General features: G+C 35.8%; 1 protein-coding gene across 2 annotated transcripts; it reads left to right on the forward strand.

Moving 5' to 3' along the window:
- The first annotated feature begins 2725 nt into the window (after nt 1-2725).
- On the forward strand, nt 2726-6028 carry LOC134799720 (uncharacterized). 2 transcript variants are annotated; one of them, XM_063772158.1, is made up of 6 exons: nt 2726-2890; nt 3483-3542; nt 4497-4586; nt 4913-5018; nt 5421-5471; nt 5891-5994. In XM_063772158.1, the coding sequence occupies exons 1-5, from the start codon at nt 2797-2799 to the stop codon at nt 5452-5454; spliced, it is 384 nt and encodes a 127-aa protein (XP_063628228.1). In that variant the 5' UTR covers nt 2726-2796; the 3' UTR covers nt 5455-5471; nt 5891-5994. The 2 variants fall into 2 exon arrangements, with proteins under 2 accessions (XP_063628228.1, XP_063628227.1); XM_063772157.1 differs by lacking the exon at nt 5421-5471 and having other exon boundaries at nt 2743-2890; nt 5891-6028.
- The last annotated feature ends 4790 nt before the right edge of the window (nt 6029-10818 follow it).

Below are 10818 nucleotides of genomic sequence, written 5' to 3' on the forward strand. Positions count from 1 at the left end.
TCAATTTGAGGCCGCACAATCCGCGATCATTAAAATTACGCCTGAAATGAAAAAAAAAGAGGCAAATTGCGTTGATAATTATCACGCTGGCTGCAAAAATCTGCAACGAGTGTTGGAAATGATACAACAAATTTACAGAGAACTCTTGCACGTCTTTCTCGCTTGTTGTCTGGAGGGGTTTGTGAGAAGACGGGGGTCCTCTTAAGTCGGTCGGTTTTGAAACCCGATGCCGGGTCTTTTGTTCGTGTTGCTCGGCTAAAGGTCGCGTCGCTCATTTGCTGAAAGCTTCGCTTCAAGTGCCGTCAGAAATCCGCCGTTTTCGCCACGTTCTGTTTTCAAATAGGCGGCTTCCATGTTGGAAAGTTGGAAAAGCGTTATTTAGTAGAATAAAGTTGAAACAGTGGAAGCAATATCTGACTTTAACCCTTAAACAGGCCTTACGCATTTTTTACTTTTGATTACTGATTCGGGTAGCTATTAATAGCGTTAAAAGAAAAGTAATTTCTTGTTTTATTTTTATTATCATTAATTCAATAAAAAACCCCGGTGGTAGTTATATGCCCACTGCCCGTTAAAAATGGTGCTACGTGGTACATATATGGCCACTGCCTTGTTAGCTATAGAGAGTAGTTTTAAGGGTAAGTCATGTGCATGTCACATTTTTACTTGCGTCACAAAATACACTAACTGCCAGCACTTGCTTGACTCACGCGGATGTCGTGGCTCGTAAAACTAACCGTTGAATAAATATTTAATTTAAAAACCAAAGGAAAATATGTTACTTTTGTACTGTGAGGGTTCATTCATAGTCATAAATCTTACCCTTAAATGACATGTAAACTCCTTGCAGGACAGTGGCCACTTAGATACCACTAGAACGTGCACCAAACGGGCAGAGGGTTCATACGAACCACAAACTTTTAGAGCGAATATTTTATCAGAAAACAATAACCAAGGTAAATTATGACTTACTACACATACATTATCTAATAATCTACCAAAAAAATAAAACAAAAAATACTTACAGGACTTTTTTTCGGTGTAGTGTACTTTTATAGCGGGAAAAACGTAAAAAACTGCCATTTGTTATCGATTTGAACTTGACAACTAAAATGTCAAAGAAATTTGTTTAGACACCTCCCATTTTTTTACGTTCGGAAATCACCCACTTTATAGACTTTACGGCAATGACATTTAGTGGTCGTTGTATTTATTCTGCTCGTCAAAAAAATTCATTTGCTATGTGGTACCTATAGATACACAACCTGTTTAAGGGTTAATAGTGGTTTGTGTTACGAGGGATCAAAATGATATATTTCCGTCATGGGCCTCCATTGAATCCTGAATTCTAAAGTAGAATCCTGAGCGAATCGAGGGATTCAAGTGTTAACGCCCAACACGAAATAATTTTGATACCGTGTGACACATACTGCTTTTCACATCAACTATGAGGAAATTGTTATGTTCCAAAATATGTATTATTTGACAAAAAAAAAATAGTATGTAAGAAAGAAAAAATCGTGTCCTAGAACAGAAAGTACAACTTTGATCCCTCCTAGAAGGGAAGAAAAGTGCCACTTTGATCCCTCCTAGCGGGGAAGAAAAAGCCCTGTTTCGAATAGGTGATGTGAAAACTATATTAATTAATCACTGAAATATTTTCATCACTTGGTTAAACTTTGGAGTCATGGCCACGTTATTTCGAGTATTCATTCTTGATGTGATAACTAAATCCAAAACCCACTTGTAGTGAAGAACATGGATAAAATAACAAGATCTTTGGTCAATAGAACATACTTAATGCCAATTTCGTCAAAACTTAAAACAAACAAATTATTTCACCTTTTCCACAATTCTTATGCAGCTCGGAAAAAGGCCATCTTGTAACAGTCTCTGTCATTTGCATTAAGAAATGACATCACGCTGGGCTGTCCGTAGCATGCCCGGGTCTCAGAAAGATCTTCTATTTATGTCATTTCCCTCGCATTTTATGGTACCTCATTCTTCCAGTGGCTGGTAGCTTCACTTTCCTTCCAGCTATTTGATTTTATGGCATCATTTAGAGATTCCGGGGCTCAGTAATGAACTTTTATATCAGTCCGGGTAATATTTCTGAGATGCCGAATAAGAATAATATTAAATGGGATGACTTTTGTTTCTCGAGTTTCTTGTTTTATCGAGGCAGATATCGTTGTAATTAGGAACTTGGAATTGGCCTAAGTACTCAGACTAAAATAATAAAGGACGATGAAATAAATTAAGTAGTAGAAGAAGTTTATTTGACCAATGTTTGGAATGCCTTGCTACTTCAGTATAACGAATAAGTACAGTATGAATCATAATCAGAGATCGGAGTCTTGGAGCGTTATTATTGGCGCTCAAACTTCTGAATTATGTCGTCAAAAATGGGTGCCTTTCATCCTTTGGTTAACCTTTGGTTAATATTACCTTTGGAGTCATGCCCACATTATTGCAAGTATCGAATAACGCCAATAATTTAATCTCTGATAATAATTCAACCTTATCTACATTTAGGTACTACATCGTCTATGTTTTTTTGATACAGTTCTACTTAAATTTACATTATATCCATGTAAATAAATACTCTGCGTTTGACACAACCACAAGGTTTTTTTCTATGTTCTTATATAGCTTCTTCCAAAGCAAACTGTTACGCAGAATCGAACCCCTGCTGAACATCCCACGCCAATGACCAAACCCCGCGGATTTATAAAAAGCGCTCCTTAGTTTACTCGCGCTTCAGTTAGCTTGCTTCCTCCAGCTCCATCAGTCTTCATGTCCACTATGCGGGAGGCATTTGTTTCAATACTGCTGCTAGTCGCCGCCGCGAACTGCTCAGACCTCGGGAAAGACGTCAATTACTATAAAGGTATTTATTTTCTTACTTTGTAAGTGAGGTTTGTGGTTAACACCGTCTAGACGAGGCACTCGGGTCGGGATAAGAAGGATGATGTTACACCGTTGCCTGGCACCGCGGACAGAGTGGATTCGTGCGGGTTCCAACTTTAACCGACATCAGTATTTGCTAATTACTAAAGTGTATGTTTTTCTTCGGTAGATTAAAATGACATTTCCTAGTATGAACATAAAATGTCATTTCATAGTATGAAATCTCATTTTAGTCTACCGAATAAAAAAATAGACTTTAAGTACCTTATTCATTACGTACCTAGTATTAGATTTAGATGAATCTGTAACGTAAATTTACTTATGTACAACATCAACATTGACACTCTTGACAGTAGTTAACGTTATTGTCAAATGTTCTTATTATTAGGCTATTAAGACAAAAAAAAAGTTTCACTTGTATCATTTTTGATGATAGTGATGGTTTAAATATAATAATTCTTATGTGATTTGAATTGACTTCACAATGACTAATACAAAATTAAATTGATGAGCATTGATTGTTCCTAATTACGGCTACATTGATAATAAATTAAAATTTCCCTAAACTTCAGATTATCTGCGTGCTCGCTCCGACGAGTTGCCCGAAGGCCCTGCGATGGCGGATCGGCTTTGTAAGTATGGCTGGACGTCTCTTCTAAATTTACAAATCGGTTAAGATAACGATATTGTACCAATATGTATATGTATAAGCGCGGGTTACAAAAATGCATGTCGAAAAGGCTTTTCGATATGTAACAAAATCCAAATGCAAAATGTATTTATATATTTGTAGGGTATCTTTATTAAATAAGAATCCCTACAATTTGGCCATGTTCGTATGTTTGTACTTCTGTCTGCCGCTTGGATCAGAGACCGGTTGTGCTAGAAAGCTGGAATTTGGGAAATGTAGATATACATTCAATTATGCCGACAAGGTAAAAACAAAAATTAAGTAATTAAACACACGTAAAGTTGGGATGAGTATTTTTCGCCTTAATCCTGTTGTGTGAAGTGTCCAATTAGTTTATTTTAAGAATAACAGGAGTCCTGGAAAAACATTTTTTGACTAAATAACTTTGTGAATAATTTCTGAATATCGCGCTGAAAGTCTGAAAAAATTAGCTCCTATACTTTTTAGCCTTCGGTCCAAAAACTCTACTCTAAGGTTAGCTGGAAGGCTTGAAAGAGATCCCTTAGGTATACGGATAAGTTCGCCTTTGCACATACCTCAATTTGTGCAAACTTCAATACAGTGAACCTGTTTTTGCACAATAAAGAGATTATTGAACTATTACTACTATAAAACAAATCGTTAAAGGTAAAAAACAACCTATTTTGAAAATTAAAATAATAATATCCTTGTTTTTTTTGGATTGCATTAAAAGCGACGAAATCCTCATAATAAATATTGATGCATGAAAAAAAATGTTTTGAATTAAGAAATGAAGTTGAATGTTAATGTATCTGGATTTAATTGAATGTAAAAGCTCCGAAGAGATTCAATGGGCGAGTAAAATTGAAAACCTTTCAAACGGGCGAATTTCCCACAAGGCTTCCATATATATTTAAAGCTTTGTTTTTAACAGATTTCTATCGGACACCGTTGCAGCTGTACCCGGGATTATTGCCGGTATTGGAACAGGAGTATAGGAAGAGGACAGGAAATGTATTCAAAAGTATGTATATATTACGTATATTTTACAAACTATTTACATGGGGGGTAAATTACTCGGAAATGTCACGAACTGGCGTACTGGCTCTTCTACACGATCACCGTTGAATTGTTTATTGAAATGAAATTATTATTCGGGAAGTCGTTAGAAGGTGACTTGGCTACCATAAATATATGAGCTCTATTTACAAAATAAGAAAATGTAATGGGTATTGAAAATAAACTGAATTAGATTGGCAACCCGCATCCTTTAAACACATTTAGTACCTAGTGGGTGAAGAGCCTCATTTAAGTTTCATCTTAGACCTACACCTGTTTTTGTTTTTGCAGATCATATGCTAAATAAGGACTCGTTGCTGGAAGGGCTGATACCTCAGAAGCGAAGCTCGAAAACTGCCCTGTCGGCGATGCTACAGGGGAAACATGCTTTGCCCACGTAAGAAATTAACTTCGTCGTGTACCAAAGCTTTTTGTATTCTGAATCTAAGATACTATGTTGATATACATCAAATCGTGTCAAAATGTTTTCAATAATGTTAATATCCAGAGAGGAAAATGAGGACTACGTTTTTTGGAAAGGCGATTTAGCGCGGGCGTTCACTTTCGTCTTAATAGGTACTTGATTAGACATTGAGCGTGTGAGCGAAATTAGACAAGTAAATATCAAGATATCGAGTTTATTTAAATGAACATTCAAATGCCTAACCTGTAATACTTACAATTATACGTTTCAATTCGTTTCAAACGTTTCTTTGTATGGTTATTATTTTAACTATCTTCAATTTATAGAAAGATGTTTACGTGCTTTTATTTATAATGTATAAAAAATAATTTGCAGGGATGAAGGGCATTATTGCCCATACGGCAAATAGAGAGGAGGTGGTGATAGGTAATAATTATATATTATTTATTGAACTAAGAATATATGTCCAAATTGAAACTGTTGTAAACTGAAACAGATGTCATATACTAAAGAAACGCCTAGCTAGCTTATCAAAGATAGCATACACTAGAGAATTTCAGGAGGGTACTGCCGTGGCACCCGGCAGTACGTTAGCCGCGAAGACACCGGTTCGAGTTCGGCCACCGGTAGACTTGGACACTTTTTCTTTAGTATATGCGGACTTTGTTTTATAAGGTGTAGTGATAATATGTCAAGTTTTCATGCCAATATTGAATTTTATCTAAAGTATTTAAATAAAATGTCACGCTCTATAATAGAATGCCTCAATTATACTATGACAAGGTTCTAAATGTTGAACTTCTTTACGTACGAAGGTACCAACTTACGGAATATTCTTGTTTCAGAATAGAGTATGATCAGGGTGAGGACCACGATCAGGACAACACGGATTTTATAGTAGGATAAGACATAGTTATATAATGACCTACCAAGTATTACATGTTGTGTTCTGTTATGTTAAGTCATAATCAAAATAATGTTTTAAAAAATACTATGCGTCGGTAAATGGTTTAAATTTTTATCGCTGGACGATGAGACAAATAGAACTTTGTAATTTAATATTAATTTACTTAGATATCGTGAAAATATCTATTTTGAACGTGTATAATGAAATAATAAGTGTAGTTACTGAGTAATAAAAAAGATTAACAAGAATTATCTTTCATTCATCGCCGTACAAAACTATCGAATACTTAAATTGGAATATTCACCAGAGTATCCGCTTCATGCTTTTTTCTGCAACTTTTTTAATTTAAAAATACTTTCTTAACTATTCTCATGTAAATCAAGTTAAAACTAAGTCAATCCAATTCCTGGTTTCGCCTCGCTGTGTAAAATTTAAATTCTACTAAAATCAAACAGTGTTCGAATTCATTCCATTTAACTTTAAGAGCCGAACTGTTCTGTTAAGTTGGTAGCATTGTCTACAGTTTCTGCTGAATGCATAAGCGAGCAGTTTCGAGTGAACCCTGTATCTGTTAAACATACATAATGTCTTGTTGATGGTAGTCTATTTCTACGAATGTGATCGGTTCCACGTCGTACATTTACTTTGTACAAGCAATTTCTGTGGTCATGGATAGGTTGTCTGTCCACATACACACAAAGGAGAATGATGAACATGCGATCAAAGTCGTCGTTGGCACAGCTTAAAATAAAGCACCTCAGAAATTCTCTTTGTTCTACACCTTATCATACCTATCCTCTCAAATTAACAAAGGAACGTAGACGAGGACAGTATTAAAAACAAACAAATGGGTATTTTTTTTTGTTTTAATTATTATTTAATATTTTACTTTATTGATATTTTGTTTTTACTTTTTATGTCTGTTTTTTTTTCTGTGTCGTTGGCGTATGTGTCGCCACTAATTCGTAGTTAGCCAGGTCTCCACTGAAATTCAGCGCCACGGATTGCTGCGGCATCGGCATTATCTTTAAGTGGGCATCCTTTGATTAGAATTTTTCATAATATAGTATTACATTAATATATGTTTATTTTTGTTTAATATGTGTATGTTTTTAATATTTTATGCTGTGACGTTAAATAAATGTGGAAACTTTCTTTTTTTTTCTAAACTAGGCTAATAAAAAAAAGCTTGGTTTCTTTATTTACCGGCCATACACCGTCTGACACAGATTGATGAATTTAATGGCAAAAACGTTAACATAGTGAGTAAATAGGTACATACTGTAAATAGCTGGCAACAATGATAATTACATACTGCTTCGTGTAGAATTTTTTTTTGTTCAATAATTTTGTAATGTAAATATCTACATCAGCGTCGATTTTTAAAAGAAATTGCAATTCGACTACTCGTGCTCCTTCCTTTAAATAAATTTGGACAACGCAAAAATTCAGCTCCTTTCCAATTCTAGTCCCGGACACTGCAGCTTCCTTACAAATTTTATGATGCAAAAGCAACAAGTGTAAGGGTTAATATGTTAGTGATAAATTTGTTTTCTTGTTGAATGAATTCAATTTTCTACCAGGAAATATTTTAGAAGTGTTTTGAATGATACGCAGACATTGGAATCACGCCACACTTGACATGGAACTCTAATCAAGATTCATAATAACTAACGTGCCAGTTTATGATCTTGTCTGTCATCATAGAGTAGGTAGGTAAACCTTAATAAACGAAGGTGACTTTGCCCGTCACTAAATCACCGCACAAGTGCCCCATGCCATAGTTGCCATGACCATAAATGTAATTAAAAAAGTTGAATTTGCCTCTAATTTAAGTACTTATACTTCCATATTTATCACCTATACATTACCAACGAATGGAAGGCCATTGCTCAGCAGTGGAACACTAAAATAGGCTAAAAAAGAGCTTTAATTGCTGAAAGCCTAACCTATCTGGAGTTAGGTATAATATCATTGTGTTAACTGGGATAATAGCGTCAAAGGGGTAGTTCTTTAGCATTACTAGTACCTAAGTAGCTGATGGTAAGTGTAAAGGATGTATTAAATGAGGTAGTTTCGACTGCCAGGTAGGCTAAGACTTCTTGTAAATATAATGCAAATAACCTTATGAATTCATTCCTTTGTGTAAAGGATGAGGGTCAGCAAATACTTACAACTTATAAATTAACTAGTAACATTAATTACATAATGGAACATTTACCCACCATTTACTCCAATGAAGATTTTTAATATTTGCCATTACATAAGGAAGTGATATACGAAACTGCGAAGTAATCAATCGATTTTGCAGCCACCGATGTGTAATCAGGTCCAATATCGAGAGTGCCCGGGGCTGGTAATTCTATCCGCCAGATCGGTACCAGACCGCGTCTGCTTCGATTTGCTCCCGTTTCAACTTAGCACTTTTGAGGGGATCCACAAAGAAAATTTAACAGGAAAACCTCGCAGGAAATGTTTTCAGGTGACCTCCTCCGTTAATGAAACGTGGCAAAGCTACAGTTACAAGGGTGCAGGGAAATGAGCTTAACGCAAAATGAAGTTTTTTAAGCTTTGGGAATGGGTGTAATAGGCTATTTGGCGATTTCTGCATTTACTAAATAAGATCTTATTCTTAGGAAGGTTTATTTTCCTTTGGCACAAAATAAACATTGGACACATTGTGTTTATGAGTGATTGATGCCTTTGATTGTACGCCTTTCGGAAAGCGAGCATGGATTTGGGCTTGGATAGCGGACAAAACGGGTCCAGATATAGTTTGGCAAGCCATTTTCGTCACTAGAAAAAGCAGGCGCGTAGGGTTATCCTACTCCCATACAAAATTTGAATTTTGCACCTTTTTCTACTGACAAAGTGGGTTTGCCAGAGTATAAACGGGTTACTTCTCAGATCCGATCAAGTAAAAGTTCTCAAGGGTCTATCTGGTAAACTTACACTGATTTATTAATGGCACAAAATAAAATGTAATACGAGCGCTCTACAAAATTGTGATATCCATAATCTCATCACTAAGCTTAACAAATTAAACGCCATCCTTCACAAGTATTCAAATTAACTTTAAAGGGCTAGGTGTTTTAATTCATTCGGGTTTCGTAGCCAAAGTTATATACTTAGATCTATTGCAGAAAATTAATAAGAGACGTGGTCGGCCTCCCAACTCCCGGGGCGCGATGATTTTCACTAATTTGGCCGGGTTCTAAAATTGTTTCACCTATTTATTAATGCGGTTAAATATTTGGGTAAAAGTTTCCTTGTCAGTTGACTATTTTGTAAAGCAATTTACTGGACAGTGAAAAGTGGTTATTAAGCTTTGACTGCGACCAAAAACATTGTGGTTAGATGCGACATTATTTGAATAAATAATAATACATGTAATATTTCCTCGTATTTGATTTACACATTAAATGTACTCTCTTCGTTCAAATCTCACTGATATCGCGTATTAAAGAAATACATGCGCTAACATTCTAGCCAAATACTCTGAAGTTAATTAAAACTTTTAATGACATGTCTTCAGTCTATGAATTAGGTAATTCATCGCCTCAGTTATTTTTGTTAATTAATTTAAACGTGTTAACATTGGAAATTGTCGCATATATAACTGAGAAAAAGCTATTAAGAACGCCGCTTTTTGGGCTGTCTAGACGTAAGAGCTAATATTTAATTAATAAATTAATTAAGATTTTACTAAGACTTTTCTTCTCTAAATAATTTCTACAGAAAAATGCGTTGTTAGTCTGTTAATTAGTATCGTCATAAAGCTGAAATATTAAGCAGATAATTAATTCTAGATTTGTTAGGCAATAATTTTTTTGTGTTATAGAGTTAATTATATTAATCCTTAAAACAAAGTAACGTTTCTCGAGTGTACTCGTATATATTCGAAAACTGGGTAGGTATATAATCACGACTCATATCCGTTCTTATTTCAATTGAAGCAGGCTAGATGGGGTTATTTAGTTGTAGGTAGGTATATACACTCAAGAGCAATGCAAAAGCTAACTTTTTTGCAATTTGAATACACTGCATTGTTTTACTGAGTAGAAAGATGTAATTTTAATAAATAGTTTTTTTTATATTTATTTTTTTATGCCATCGGGTAGGAAGCTCATCGAAAGTCGGTCCTGTTACACGCGGGTTTCTTGCATGTACTTACCTACTTAATGATGTGCGACGCGGAACAGTCCGAAGTTTTTCCATGCTGCGGAGGCAACACTGATAAAAGTGTAATAGGTGTATTAAACATAATATTCGTATATGAAGACTGTTAAAAAAGAGTTGGGTGCGTACTCCGTAGCAACCAATAGGCCCGCTACGTTGAAAATGAATTAAGTAGCCTCTCCTTACACTTCGGCCTTCGAGGGTACTTAATACTGGGGTTCCTTGGATATAAGTACGAGTATTTCGTTAGAATTCATAGTTAACGAACCAAAGTTACCCTCTGATCCGATCCAGGGTGCAATTCATTTTCAAAGTTAGTAGGTACCTACACCTACTCATGAAATTCAGGTTTGCCTCAGTCCGTCTTTTGGATATCACGTAACTGGAAAGCCCCCTCCTCTCCCGTTTGAGTAGAGGCAGGGTGGTCCCTAAAAGTTAAATTAATTGTCCATTCTTTGCTCTTTAAGGTTTTTCCTTTTGATTCCCTGGGGTAACTTTATATTACTTATCAGGTCAACTGACCTACCTTGGAGTTGAAACTCTAGGTCCATGGGGTCCCAGCGCGCACAAGTTGTTCGCAGAAATCACGAAGCGTCTGGTTGGCGTAACTGGTGACCGAAGAGCTGGCGGCTACCTCGCACAACGTATCAGCATTGCGATACAGCGAGGAAATGCCGCCAGCATCCT

The sequence above is a fragment of the Cydia splendana genome, chromosome 2 (assembly GCF_910591565.1).
Source record: "Cydia splendana chromosome 2, ilCydSple1.2, whole genome shotgun sequence".
NCBI lineage: Eukaryota > Metazoa > Arthropoda > Insecta > Lepidoptera > Tortricidae > Cydia > Cydia splendana.

What these genes read in the sequence shown, in the direction of transcription:
- LOC134799720 (XM_063772157.1), top strand. Translation starts at nt 2,797, where the DNA reads ATGTCCACTATGCGGGAGGCATTTGTTTCAATACTGCTGCTAGTCGCC. An exon ending in AGACGTCAATTACTATAAAG is followed by an intron (nt 2,891 to 3,482) that starts GTATTTATTTTC and finishes CCTAAACTTCAG; the next exon opens with ATTATCTGCGTGCTCGCTCC. An exon ending in TGCGATGGCGGATCGGCTTT is followed by an intron (nt 3,543 to 4,496) that starts GTAAGTATGGCT and finishes TGTTTTTAACAG; the next exon opens with ATTTCTATCGGACACCGTTG.